The sequence below is a fragment of the Equus quagga genome, chromosome 4, assembly GCF_021613505.1.
Source record: "Equus quagga isolate Etosha38 chromosome 4, UCLA_HA_Equagga_1.0, whole genome shotgun sequence".
In the NCBI taxonomy this organism is placed as follows: Eukaryota; Metazoa; Chordata; class Mammalia; order Perissodactyla; family Equidae; genus Equus; species Equus quagga.
Window position 1 is genome coordinate 15546641 of NC_060270.1, and position 14753 is coordinate 15561393.

The window sequence follows — 14753 nt, forward strand, 5'->3', positions numbered from 1 at the left end:
TTCTCCAAGAGCCAAGCTTCTTAGAATTACCTAAAACAGGGGTTGGCAAACTATTTCTGTAAAGGGCCAGGCAGTAAGTATTTTAGGCTTTGTGGGCCAGATGGTCTCTGTTGTAACTACTTAATTCTGCCCTTGTAGTGTAATGGCAGCCAGACAAAATGTAAACAAACGAGTGTGGCTGTGTTCCAATAAAACTTTATTTAGGAAAACAGGAAGAAGGCCAGATTTGGTCCGTGGGATGTAGTTTGCCAACCTCTGACCTAAGAAGCTGAAACCTCAAAATTATACATATGTCACTGGAGTGGATACACAAGTGTGAGAAGATCCAATGGTATGTTCGAATCCGGAGTCACAAAAGGCGTCGAAATAAGCTGCGTATAATCGTAGAAGAAGGTCTCAGATATTTTCTTCTTAACTTTTTCCTCTGCCTCTTCCGCAGCTGGGGCAGGGGTTTCCATATACCGAGATTCTAAAAAATGAAAATGCTTTGACTAAGAAGAGCACCTGGTGAATCCTAAAATCTTATTTCTCAAAGACAGGAGAAATGTACCTAGTCCACTATACTCTGGTAGTAAGTACTACTACTGGCCCGAAGATAGGCTGCCACCCACCAGGGAGCATGGGAGGAAGCGTCAACATGCCTGTGTGCATCAGGGTGAATGCTGAGTGCTGGATGTGGTTTCAACAGACTCAAAGAGCAACTCTCAACTCCCCAAAACTCATCCTGCTTACCTCCAACGCTTTCCGCATAATCTTCTTGAAGTGAACTTGAACTGCCTTCCAAATGTTCCGTATATGAGTCATCATCCTCTAAATAGGATTCTTCCCCTTCAGTAACTGTTTCATCTGTAGTATTTTCCAAAAATTTGTAATCCTCTTTCACAGCAGCTATTAAAAATAATTTGTTTTAATAATTTCTAAATTTTGAATTAAACATTTTCTTATTTCCAAAGTAGCTAACACTTCCAATGTGTTTGTGCTCTGAACTGAAGGAATTTGAATACTCAATACTTTTAATACTTCCTAGGAGAATCATTTTATTTGGTCACTCTTGGAACTCTAAAAAAAAAAAAAAAAAAAAGCCTTCCCTGTGAGTTAGTCTCCATTTTCATTTCATTTCCAGTATATTTCCTATCACTGCATACTTACAAGAAAGTAAAAGATAAAGAAAAAAAGATTGGTCAGTATGCTGCTATCATTATTTCAATTCAATTCAATTTTACCAACATTTATTATTTAAGGACCCTTCATGTCAGAGACAAGTAATGCTTATTCCAGAATCACCTTCTCCACATATGACTATTTATCTCTGAATGATATCCCAGAAAGAAGTTAAAATATTTGCTTCAGGACAAGCTAGAAGGGAAATAGAACTGAATGGAGGAAGAGTGGCCCTAGGTGTAAGTCACATTCAGATCAAGTCCAAATATGGGTATGGCTAAATTTATCACGCCAAGCAGGTGAAAGGGCTGGGTGCACTTTCAGAAGAACAAGGCAGAAATGCCAAGTATGCCAGAAACAGAATAGAGCCACGTAGTAGACCTATCTGAGATGAGGTTAAAAGATTAGGAATAAGGCCCAAGACTAATACAAATGAGACAGGAAAGTTGGGCCAAGCCAATTAGCTGGACAACAGGAAGGAAAAACAACCCTGGGTACCTAAATGGACCACACTGTTTGAATTCCCTCAAGAGAGGGTCCTGGGTAACTTCTCTCCAGTAATACCATTAGCTCTTTCTTGTTACCGTCTCAATCAAAGACTATTTTCCCATTTCAAGATGAGGGTATTAAAAGCTCAACACTCCATCTGCTGGCCTCCCCCTGGGAAAGGAGGTAAAGCTGCCATTAGATGAGTTAAGGCTGCCACTGGGATGAGGTAATCGCTGCTAAAGGAATTGGCAGCCAATACAGATGAAGGAGAGTAAATAATGAAAAAAAAAATAATGAATATTCTGAGCTTGGTAGAAAGGTTGTTCCACTGACATAAAAAGCGGAGTTTGGAAAAAACCTAATTTGGTAGAAATTAGACACATTAAATCAGGTTGGTGAAGCAGCAGATCTAGGCAACTCAGTGATGACTGAGGACATTTATGATTTTTATAATCCCAAAATAGACAAGTGGAAAGCTTATGGTCTGAAGTGTAAATCAGCATTTGCCTTTCTATTCTTGGAAATAATCTAGAATCACCACAGGAAATGAAAGCCAAAAAAACAAACTGCATTTTTCGTAGAACTAGAAGCCATTAAAACCCCAAATCAGAAATTGGTGGCAGGGCCGGCTGGTGGAAGGGCTGGAGAAATTAGTAGAGACTGAACAAGGATGGGTGCAGGAGGAGGCAAAGGGTGGTTGACCAAGGAGGGGAGATACCACAGTCACAGATCTCAGAAAGAGCCAGCTAAAATTTTTGTTTTATGATCCAGGATTTTATATGTGAGTTTCTTTAGTTTCTTCTTCCTTCTAGCCAATGGAAATAGGAAAGTATGGTGCCTCTCCTCTCCAGCCGCCCCAGGCACAGACTGCCTCCTGCAAATACAGCTGGCCTTTCTGGTTCCTTGCTTACCTCCTCCTTCTCTGTGAGATTGGGAACACAATGAGGAAGCCTGCAAATGATATGACTGTGCACATAGGAAATCTGTCAGAACTACCTATAACTTATTATAATTTTTTAAAGAGGTCAGCATGGTTACTGCATGTAAAAACAACATACAAAAATTATTAGTTGGGACTTCCACTTTGGCCACGATGAAGTAACTAGTACCAGACTGCTCTCCTACTATGATTGTGGAATTATTTAGTTCTCTAATTCTGCCTATTTTTGTTTAAAGTATTGTGATGCTCCGTTATTAGGTGCATACATATCTATGATTGTTGTGTCTTCCTAATGTATTGATCCTTTTATCATTAGGAAATGTCCCTCTGTGTCACTGGTAGTACTCCTTGTCTTGAAGTCCATTTTATCTGCTGTTAATATAGGCACTGCTTACTGTTTGCATTATATATCTTTTTCCATTCATTTACATTCAACTTATTTGTATCTTTAAAGTGTGTCTCCCACAAACATCACAATAATTCTCAAAATGTTAATACAAACATGCATCACTTAATCATGGGAATACATTCTGAGAAATGTGTCACTAGGCAATTTCATCAGTGTGGAAACATCATAGAGTATACTTGCACAAACATACAAGGTATAGCCTACTACACATCTAAGCTATATGGTACTAATCTTATGGAACCAGCGTTATATATGCTGTCCATTGTTGACCAAAATGTCATTATGCAGCACATGACTGTAGTGGGATCTTGCTTTTATTCGCCATTCTGATAATCTCTGCCTTTTTGATGTGAATGTTTAGTCAATTAATAGCTAATGTAATTATCAACAGGGTTGAATTTGGGTCTAATATCCAATTACTTATTTTCTGTGTGTGCCCCTCTCACTCCTCCTTTTTTCCCTTTTCCTCCTTTCCTATTTTCTTTTAGATTGTTTATTCTTATCCTTTTAGATTATTTATTTGGAATTCCATTTTAATTTCTGTTGGCTTTTTAGCTATTTTTGTTTTTTTTTTTAATGGCTGTTTCAGGTATTATAGTATATATCCTTAACTTTACAGTTTACTTAATTAATATTATAGTAATACACATTTTTCACCAATTGATAGAACTAGTCAAAAACTCAGTAGAGACATAGATGATCTGAACAACACTATCAAACATGCCAACTTGATATTTATAAAACACTGTACCTATCAACATGAGGTACTCATTCAAGTGCACATGGGCCATTCCCCAAGGCAGATCACTTGCTGGAACATAAGATAAATTTCAATAGATTTAAAAGAATGAAATAAGACAGAATATGTGTATTCTCTGATCACAACAAAAGTATATTAAAAATAAATTACAATAAGATATCTGGAAAACCTACAAATATTGGAAATTAAACAACACACTTAAAAATAATGTATAGATCAAGGAGAAATCAACAAAGAAATTAGACAATATTTCCAAAACTAAATAATAATTAAAATCTAACATATTAAAATTTGTGGGACAGAACTAAGGCAGTCCTTACAAGGAAATTTACAGCTTTTAGTACATATGTATATGAATACAAGAAAAAAAAATCAATGACCTAAAGTTCCACCTTAAGAAACTAGAAAAAGAAAAGCAAAGATAAAACAAAAACAGAATAAGTAGAAGAAAGAAAGGAAATAACAAAAATAATAAATAATAGAAATAATAAAAATAAAAGCAAGAATCAATGACATAAAAAGCCAACAAACAATAGAGAAAATTAGTAAAGCCAAAATCTTATTCTTTGAAAAGATTGACAAAATTATAAACATGTAGCTAGACCAATCAAGAAATATAAGAGAAACAACACAAATCTCTAATATCAGGAATGAACATAGATTCTACAGTTATACCAGCAAATTTTACAGTCTAGAAGAAATGTACAAATTCTATGAAAGATACAAATTTACAAAACCTACTAAAGAAGAAATGGACAACCCTCTATGTACTAAATAAATTGAATTCATAGTTAAAAATTTTCCCACTAAGAAAATTACAGGCCCAGATACTTCACTGGTAAATTCTACTGGACACTTAAAGGAGAAATAATACCAATTCTACACAAAATATTTTTGAAGACAGAAGAGACCAAAATCCTTCCCAATTTATTATATTCGACCAGATAATTTAGTCCTTTGATAAGAATCAGAAATCAATGTTTTAGTAACTAACAGTCCTTCACTCTTGTAAGAAACGCTGAAGGTTTTGCTGCTACATTTGGCCTAAATTTCTTAATAGAACTCAGTTACAGCAGAAACTCCTTGCTGAGTATGAGGAAGAGTCTACTTTCATCTCTCTGGAAAACCAAGAAATTGATTCACTTTGCATTAGCATTCTAAAGAGTAAGAAGTCGCTCAGATCTTTTAGCAAAACTGAGAACAAGGTAAGGTCTCCAGGAAAGTAAAAAAGCAGCTATCAGGTATGTGGCAGAGATCTTTTCTCACAGCACCAGGGTAGACGGTGTCAAGGTGCCAGCAAATTATTTCACATTAGCATTTAGGATCCTAAAACCCATGAGGTATGAACTAATTTATGAGCTGAGCACAGGGCCCAGCCATGTTTGATAAGAACCACCCCAAAGAGTTCTGACGGAAGAAAGGGAGATCCTGAAGCTGTGCTGGACAAAGGACATGGTCCTTCAATCCACCCATCCAGGAAACCAAAAAGGAGAAAATCCTGTGTCAGAAACTTAGGGAATGGAGAAAAGTGGAAATGGACAAACAAGAGAGAAGGAAACTAAAGTTTTTGAGGAGAGTGATATAATCATATCTTTCGGAAAGAAAACTCTAGCGGTGGTAAGGAGGAGACTTGCACAGGAAGACTTGAGCAGAAATCCTTGTTCTGAGTCCCAGCAGGAGAAGGCAAACATCTAAAATAAAACATGATATGGAGAAATCCTGGATTTACGGGACATGTCTCAGACAGATGGAAAGAATTTAATGTAAATTTTGTAAGTGAATTGATTTGCCCAGGACCTGATCTCCTCTAGGTGAATAGTCAAAATTAAATTTCTGAAACTATATTTAGGTTTAGAACTTAAAAAGTTAAGATTCCACTAAGATATCTAACACCATGATGCCCAGTCAGAAAGAGCCAACCATCTTTCAAAAATCCTATTACAAAATCCCTCACTTTCTCTTCTGTTTGCAATCTATTATATCTTTCCGCATGTTTTCCAATTTAACCCTCAAACAGCTCACAATTGTCATTTTAATGGGTGAGAAAATTGAGGCTCAGAGAGGTGAAATAATTTATCCCAGATCAAGCATCTCTAAGTGGTAGACCCAGGACTCAAAACGAAAGCCCAGCTTTCTTTCCACTACAATGTACTGGAAAAGCCCATGGAAGACTTTGTAGACCCCACAGGAGAGAGCAAGACCAGATGTGCAGACAGCTGATTATCAACGTAGAGATGATAGTAACTTCTACGTGCCCAGGAGCTGGAGATAGAATGATGAAAACACAGGCTCTGCTCTTAAAGAACTTAGAGTTTAGTAAGGGAATTAAACAAGTAAACCATTTCTGTTGTAAAAACTTAGATACGTACTCTTTAAAAACTATTTTACCTAAATTAAATGGTAAAAAACCTAAGCATATATTATCATCTTTACTTACATCTTGGTTCAGATTTAGAGGACCCCTGGGACGGCCTTCTATCACTCTTTGATCTGTCTGATTTCCCCCCATCAGTGTCCTGATCATCTGGCTCCTTCATTTTCCCTGTAAGGGCAAAATTGAGATAGAGAAAGGGATAAAGGTGTAAAATAGAAATCATTCACAGATTTTTTTCCCCTAACAAATTCCACAAGCACCAAACACCACATGTGTTGATAATCGTATGTTTGCACAGTATCTGAGATGATTTCACCAGCAGGAGGGTACAGCCACCAGCAGAGACCTCTGCAGAACTGCAACATATAGTCAGCCATTCCCTTTCTCCTGGCAAACTTGTCATGGTGGTGCCCTCGACCTTTCCAGAGGTCCATAGTGAAACACCACCCAGGTCCGTCTTTTCCCCAAATGCTCCACCATCAAAATTAATCCTTTCTTTGGTTCATCCCCTCCTCTTCCTCTTCCCATCATCAAATTCCCCTGATGTTATTAATCAATTTCCATTTGAAAATATTTCTTGAGGGCACCTAGTATGTATCAAGTCTTATGTTAGGCACTAAATTGCAGTACTGAACTAGAGAGAAAGGATCCCTAACTTTGGGGAGCTTCTTGTTTAGAAATAAACAAGCCATTAAAATATAATGAGTTCTAAACAAAGGAAAGAAGCAGGTGCTGTGGGCATGTATAGCAAGAAGATTAAACTATGTCTGGGGGTTAAGGAAGAGGTGTTTGAGATACGGGTGATGAGCAGAGGCTGGCCAGGGATAGAAGAGGAAAGAGTATATTAGGCAGAGGGAGCTTCAGAGAGAGGGTTGTGTCTGTGAAGGGCTGCAAGTAAGCTACTGGCTAAAGTAGGAGCGGGGGATGGACACTGAAGAGGAGGCAGGTAGCAGATCATAAAATTGTCTCTAAGTTTTCTAAGGAGTTTAGAACTTATTTCTATGGCAACTGAAAGCCACTGAAGGGTTTCAAGGAAGGGAGCGACACAACACTCCCTGTTCTCTGTCCCTCTCTTCATTGCAGCTCTTCAAGTCTTTGAAAACACCTTCTCTATCTTCCTTCGAAGTCTTCACTTCACTTTCCTCAGCGTTCTCCTATGGCATGGCTGGCAAGCAGAAGAGAACCGTGGTTCTATTTGGAGCAGATTTGTGGTTAGATTCAGGTTTGAATCCCAGTTTTGCCACATAACCAGCTAATTAAAATTTACCTCAATTCCTCAACTTTAAAACAGGAATCAAGAAAAAACTGTTTATGAGGGGGCTGTGAGAATTAATTGAAGTAGTGTGTTATTATACCTTCGTGGTCTCTGAAGAAAGGTAAGTATGCCCAAAGCAGATATGACATACACTACATGATCAGCGGAGAGTGCAGAATGACCTACTACCTCCCTTCTTCTGGACACGAGGGTTCATTCCATCTGTTTTCTTGCAGTGACATCACAATGACGCCTTCTCTTGATTTGAGGGACAGTAGTATATTGTTCGAATGTTTTTCCTACAAACTATTTTCAAGAAAGATACATCCTAAGATGCTAATTATGTTATTAAATTTTGTGTTTAGTACTTTGGAGCCATTTTTCTGAGTTACCAAGATGATGTTTACCTTTTAGGAAATGTGTGTGTGTGTTTGTGTATATGTGCATGTGTGTATGTGATGCTTTTTTCTTTTCTTTTTTCAGTTGTTGTTCTCTCCTTCCTTCCTTTCTTCATCTCTCCCTCCCTTCCTCTCTCCCTCCCTTCCTTCCTGCCTCTCACCTGATTGTAGACTATATGCCCATGGGGGTTGGGAGGTGTGTAGGAATCAAATAATAGAAAATTTTTAAGCAGCAAGATCTTTTAAAATCCAAATTCTATCACCCAGTTCAGTTCCTGTTCCTTCCAACTTGGATACACAGACTTGCTTTCCACGTTGTACAAGTTATCGGTTTGTACAAGTCATTTTAATTACAAATAATTGAATAGCGGCTGGCCAAGTGGTGCAGCTGTTAAGTGCGCATGTTCTGCTTCTTGGTGGCCCAGGGTTCACTGGTTCAAATCCCGGGTGCAGACATGGCACCGCTTGGCAAACCATGCTGTGGCAGGCATCCCACATATAAAGTAGAGGAAGATGGGCACAGATGTTAGCTCAGGGCCAGTCTTCCTCAGCAAAAAAAAAGGAGGATTGGCAGCAGATGTTAGCTCAGGGCTAATCTTCCTCAAAAAAAAAATTGAATAATTAATTGTAATAATTAAACAACTAAAAAGTAATGGACAGTGCAAGACAATGTCAGTTACTACAGCTTGGCTGCAGATTATCACATACGGTTGGTAAACTTGTTCAGATAGCTACAAATATACCTAAGCGCCATTTTCTTCCTCGCTTTCAAGTTCTTTATAATTTAAACCTGTTCAAGTCTTAAAACCATTGAGCATATTTACATGCAAGTGGTATTATGCTAGGCACTGCAGAGGACACAAAGGTGAGCAATATAGAGCCCCTGACCTTAAATAGTCTACAATCTAAGAAGAACTTGACAATTTTCTTTTAACATAGTCTCAGAATAAACTTCTCTTCTAAATCATTGATTCAGATGCAGCTCAGGCTGACCAGAACCAGGATGGTATGATACTCATGACTGAAGTGACTCTAGATAAAGATTTCCTTAATAAAAATCAACAATTAAGGTATTGGAAGGAAACTAAAGTACTCTCTAGGTTGCCATGGTACAGGCCCCAAGTAAGTGGAGGCAAGGCAGTCGCTGGGCTTGCCAAGGAAACTGAACTGATATTCTATTGTTGCTAATCAATTAAGAACTAAACGAAAAGTTTTAGTCTGCACGTTTCAATAACACTTCAGTCTATAAACAGCTTTTGGTTTAGGTTTCTATTGCTGCCATACAACTTCAGCAGCTTAAAGTAACACCCAGTTATTATCTCATGGTTTTTGGGTCAGAAGCCGGGGCACAGTTGTGACTCAGCCAGTTCTCTGCTTAAGTCTCACAAGGTTGAAATCAAAGTATTGGCAGAGTTACTTTCATTTCTGAAGGTTCTGGGAGGAAAGGAGCCTATTTCCAGGCTCATTTAGGTTGTTGGCGGAATTCAGTTGCATGCCGTTGTAGGACTGAAGTCCTTGTTTTCTTGCTGGCTGTAGGCCAGGCGTTCTTCTAACCTTCCAGAAGCTGCCCACATTCCCTGGCTCATGACCCCTTCAAAGCCAGCAATGGTAGGACAAGCACCTCTCACTGATTTAAATCTCCTAATTTTCTTTCCTGCTTCCCACCAATTAAAGCTTCATGAGCTCATTTCCCACCTTTTAGTCTTCTCTTTTCTAAATATATTTATTTTTAACATGCTATAACTGAACTTTAACTGGATATATATTCTAATAAAGAGCCTGTAAGACCTAACAAACTTACCCATAAGTTAATCATAAAATGGGTAAGAAACATTATGGTAACTGAAGCAGTCTATAGACTGAAGATTTGAACCACAACAGAAGGCAAATTGGTGTCCAGACAAAAGATTCACACTTTATTCTGTGCTCTCATAAACAATACAGTCCTCAAGTGGCTAATACTACCGTGCGATAAGCTTTCATATCACAAACCAGTTAACGTCAGTTTGTGTACACTGCTGAAGAAAATACTGGAGCCCAAGGAATTTGCCCCATGTTCTGAACTAGCTATACTGGACAAAAAATATTGAGATCCTTTCTTAGCTGCTCTGGGTCATAAAGGGTGACTGAAGAACCTGTGCAGAGCGGTGGAGCAGGTCAGGTAGGAGGGGCTCCTGGGCTCTGGGAGACCAGCAGTGTAATTGGTGAGATGGGTTTTGTTTGCTTGTTTCTGTTGTTTTAGAATGAAGGGGTTGGGAAGTTGTATTGTGAACTGCTGAGGCTTTGGCACCAGATACTTGGGTTCACATCCCACTTTGTCCAAAGAAAAAGGTTGACTTGGTCAAGGGCCAAGGCCCTAGGCTCATTTAACCTGTAGTCCTTGTATATGTAAAATGGGAATGATAAGGTTGTCCGGCAGAGTTATGGTTAGCATTCAATGAGATCTTTTATACCCATAGAATCTCGTGGAAAACTTTTTACAACAGACAATTCTCAGAGTCTTGCTCCCTTTGTGATTCTTTTGTGCAGCCAAGGATAAGATTCAGGGTTAAGGACCATGGATTTATATAAAACACCTAGTAGGTACTCAAAAATGGTAGTTGTTTTTACTACAGTGACTACACCTTCTTTTTGCTATAGCTACGGCTACATAAATAGGATAATGGAATCTTCAGAGTTGAAAGAGGTCTTATCTAGTCCAACCTCCCACCCAATATAAGTCACACATCTACATCGTGGAGCCCAGCACCATGAGAAAAGCAGTCTAGGGTGTTGGTCGGGCTGAGAACATCGGGCTAGAGTCAGACTCACTGGGCTTGAAGCCTGGCTCTTCCTCTTAATAGCCCTGAGGCGTTAAACAAGTACTTAACCTCTCTGCGCCTTAGTATTCTCATCTGTGAAGTGCAGCACATACTTCATAAGGTTGTTCTGAGATCTCAGTAAGTTAATACAGTAAAGCTGTAAGAACAGTGCCTGGCACGGAGGCACTTAGTGTGCAAAAGGGTTGAAGGGATAAATGTATTAATTGCTGAATAAATGAACAAATGAAAGAGCGCTTCAACAGATGATCAATCAGCTTCGATTTAAACCTTCCAGGTAAGAGGGCGAGCAATTCTGTTAATGCTCAACTCTAATTCATATTATATTAAGCCAAAATCTTCCTCTCTGCAACTTGGATCCATTTGGCCCTTGTTCTTTGGAGAACACATAGAACAAGTTTTTCTGTGTACTATAGCCAATCAAATCATTGTAGCTGATTCACTTGTCTCTCTAGATCCCCTCTTTTCCCACTGAAAGCATCTCAATTCTTTCCATTATTCCTCACTAACATGGTTTCAACTCTTTTAGCATCCTGATAGCTCAAGAAGTTAATCCCAATGCACCATAGTTAATCCCAATGCACCATACATCCCTTCCCAATTTTGTATCTTCTTTGAAGGATCTGGACACTTTCCAGAAGAGAGGAAGTATCACTTTACCTCTTGGAGACCTTGTATTCCTTTAAGGCAGCCTAATATTACATGATCTTTTGGGGACAGTGCAGTCTCATCATATACTGACCCATCAAAATCAGGTTGAAACCAACTAGAATGACTAAACCTTACTCATGTGTTCCTAACCACATCCTATGTTATACAACTGAACTAGCTGGGTGTCGGAGTCTATTTGCAGAACTGTCTTAAATCTACTTGCATTAGACTCAGACTCATTGGTCCAGCCTATGGCCAATTCTGTTGACCAACTCATTAGGTAGACTGTCAAGTTTTAGGTCAACCCCGGAGAAGTGCAAAGAAAAAAGAAAATCATAGTACACAGTGATGCAGAGGTGTGTGTTACTAAAAGGAGATTGGCTGGAAGCCAGACAGTACTCCCCAAGGTGCCATCACTCAGATTCCTTCACAAGATTCCAGGGTCAGTCCTCGCTCTCACACACTCAAACACTCCATCTCAGCAGAGTGCCAGAGCCCGTCACCTTAACACTCATGCAGATTGTTGTATAAAACAGTTGCTCAGTCTTTACTTTACAATGTGAAAAACGACTGTGGAGAGAATAACAATAGCTCATGTTTTTTGAGTGTTTACCATGTGTCAAGCACAGCTCTAAGGATTCTTACACGTATTGTTTCATACATTTCTCAAAACAACTGAGTTAGGTGCATTTTACAGATGAGAGAGCAGAGCAGTTACTCTTTGAATTCTTCCCTCTCACTCAACTTATGCAATTGGTTTCCGGGTCCTGTTGCTAAGTGTCCAGCTATTAAGCCTTTTGAATTCATCTCCTCCCTTCTGTTCCCATTGTCACCACCCTAGTTCTGGTCCTCCTCGTCTCACCTCTATCATCACCACAGCCTCATGTCTTGTCACTCTCTTCTCTGATCCATTTTCTACTCTGCCTCGTGTATTTCTAAAATATAGCTTTTAACGTGCCTCTCTTCTTGTTTAAAACCTTTAATGGCTCCCCAATGCCATAGATAAGAACTCAGATTCCTTCGCATGGCATAAAGGTCCTTCATCTTAGGGTCTGTAGCTCATCTCCTGTCACCTTCCCCCTCCTTAGTCCCTCCTTAGCTCCTTCTCCTTCTCAAAAGTTTTTGTCAGTAGCCACCCAACAACTCACGACTGGCTGGTCACAGTGAGTACTTGTATGCAACAAATATCTGTCGTACACCTACTACATGCCATGCATGTGCTGCGCACTTTACCTGCATAAACCTATTTAATTATAACAAGAACCCCACAAGGTAAGCATTACCATCTTCTGTTTTAGAGATGAGGAAACTGAAGTGCGGAGGGGTCAACTTGCCAAGTGTCACACAGCAAGGTGTGGGGCGGGGTGGCTTGCCTGACCCCAGAACCAGGCCCTTTCTCCCGAGACCCCCCTCTCGGGCTTGGCACGGTCTATCTCGTCCTCCTGCTGCCTGCTGTCGTCCGCCCGGCCGGCCTGTGAGCTCCTGCAGGCAGGCACCGCGTCCACTCTGTATCCACAGTGTCTGGCTCCATGCCCGCGAGTGCGAGTCACTCAAGCGGCTGTAGCCCTGATCCGCAGGGAGAACGAAGCGATGGGTTTCAGCAAAGCATGGCTCAGCCTGCTGGGAGGCCGAGTGCAGGTCACTGCTCCTCGACTCGCTAACGGAGTGGAAGGGGAGGTCGCGGGAACAGCCCGACTGCTGGGGTCCAAACTTACCGAAGGCACCGACCGCGGCCGCGCGTTCCTAGCCACAGCCTCCTCCCAGGTCCTCCGTTTACTGCGGTTACCACGGCAACGCCGCCCCGCCTCCGGGAGCGCGGAGACGGACGGGCGGTGAGGCGCATGCGCCGTCCCGAGGCGGCTCGCAGAGACTGCCCCAGGCGGTGCGGCAGGGAACCTCGATCCCTGTCTCGCTGTGGTCCCCGCTATTTCGTGGCCCATGACTCAGGTTCAAAGCCGGACAGAAAAGCCCAGCATTCTACCAGTTTATTATCAACTAAGGATATTTTATTGATAGTTAAATGAAACGACTTTTAAATACTTTCGAAGATACCTGCCCAATAATACAAACCGGCCCAAAGGGGCCCAGAGCGCGTACTAACATCTGCAAAGATACATCACCGGGCTTTAGTTTCTTTTACTTATTTATTTCCTTAGTTTACGCTGTGTTACCGCTGTTGGCCTTGAAGAGTAAATAAGATGTTATGTTGCGGGCTCCTCGGTGGCAGGACTGGGCGCGCACAGTATAGGCCCAGCTTGACAGATTGCTGGGTTTAGCACTTGTTCCTAACTCTCTGTGGTACAGCACTCCCGCTGATTTTTAAGTACCCAATGTTATTGGTTACAGAACATTGTTTCTAAAACATCACAATAATAAGTGGCACAGGACTTTGTATATAGAATGCATAAAAGATTCTTATAATTCAGTAAGAAAAAAACTAACAACCTCATTTTTTAAATGGGCAAAGGACTTGGAATACTTCACATCAGCTATTTAGTGATCAATAAGCACATGGAAAGATACTTAATAGTAGTCCTCAGGGAAATGCACACCACAGTGCACACACTCCACACCCACCAAAATTAAAAAGCCAGCACCAAATGTGGAAGGATGTGGAGCAAGTGGTCTCTCCTACACCACTGTTGGGAATTTAACATGGCACAGCCACTTTGGAAAACTGTTGGGCAGCTTCTTTAAAAGTTAAACATATACCAAGCCATTCCACAGCCAAAGTATTTATCCAAGAGAAACAAAAAATCCTGACCATACAAAGCCTTGTACACAAATATTCATAGGAGCTTTATTCATCATAGCCAAAAACTGGAAATAACCCAAATGGCCACTGACAGGTGAATGGATAAATATCTTTACTCAGAAGTAAAATATCTCAGAAGAAAAAAACTTACATGTTGTGATACACACAACATGGATGAATCTCAACTATGAGTGAAGGAAGCCAGACACAAAATAGTACATAATGTATGATTCCATTTATTATGAAATGCAAACAAATCTATGATGACCAAAACCAGATCACTGGCCGCCCAGGGGCGGAGCAAAGAGGGGCATGCACTGCAGAGAAACAGGAGGAATCTTTTGGAGATGATAGAAATGTTGTGTCTTAATTGTGGTGGTAGTTTCATGGGTATATACAATTCCCAAAAGTCAATGAATTGTCCTCTTTAAACAGATATAGTTTATTGTATATAAATTATTTCCAAATAAAGTTAATAAGAAAAAAATGACTGTACAATATTTTGTGTTTGTTTCCATAATCTTACACAATAACTTTCCAAAAACCTACACCATGCATTTGTTGGTAATATCAAGATGTTCTCTTTAGTCAAGTATTCTCCAGGGATTAAAAAAAAAAACCATTATCCTTGCTATTAACTATTAAATAGTATATCCGGGTGTCTGAAAAGTCAGAAAACATAGGATAAACCTATTTCTAAACAGCATGTTACATTTTCAAATAATATGCTTGATTATTTTCT

The 14753-nt window shown here is 40.0% G+C and overlaps 1 protein-coding gene across 8 annotated transcripts in view; it reads right to left on the reverse strand.

Moving 5' to 3' along the window:
* The window catches only part of CFAP44 (cilia and flagella associated protein 44), a 106611-nt gene extending 93591 nt beyond the window's left edge, over positions 1 to 13020 (reverse strand). For 6 of the 8 annotated variants that reach the window (XR_006888273.1, XR_006888274.1, XM_046659083.1 and 3 more), the window contains exons 1-4: positions 12972 to 13020; positions 6197 to 6301; positions 733 to 888; positions 310 to 469 (exon numbers count right to left, since the gene is read on the reverse strand). Coding sequence is in view for 6 of the 8 variants with exons in the window: in XM_046659083.1 (XP_046515039.1) it covers positions 310 to 469; positions 733 to 888; positions 6197 to 6296 (416 nt within the window). In the remaining 2 variants the exon portion in view is untranslated. Of the gene's footprint in view, positions 1 to 309; positions 470 to 732; positions 889 to 6196; positions 6302 to 12539; positions 12626 to 12971 lie in introns of those variants that run through there. The other 2 variants (XM_046659081.1, XM_046659084.1) reach the window with 2 other exon arrangements.
* Between the last annotated feature and the right edge of the window lie 1733 nt (positions 13021 to 14753).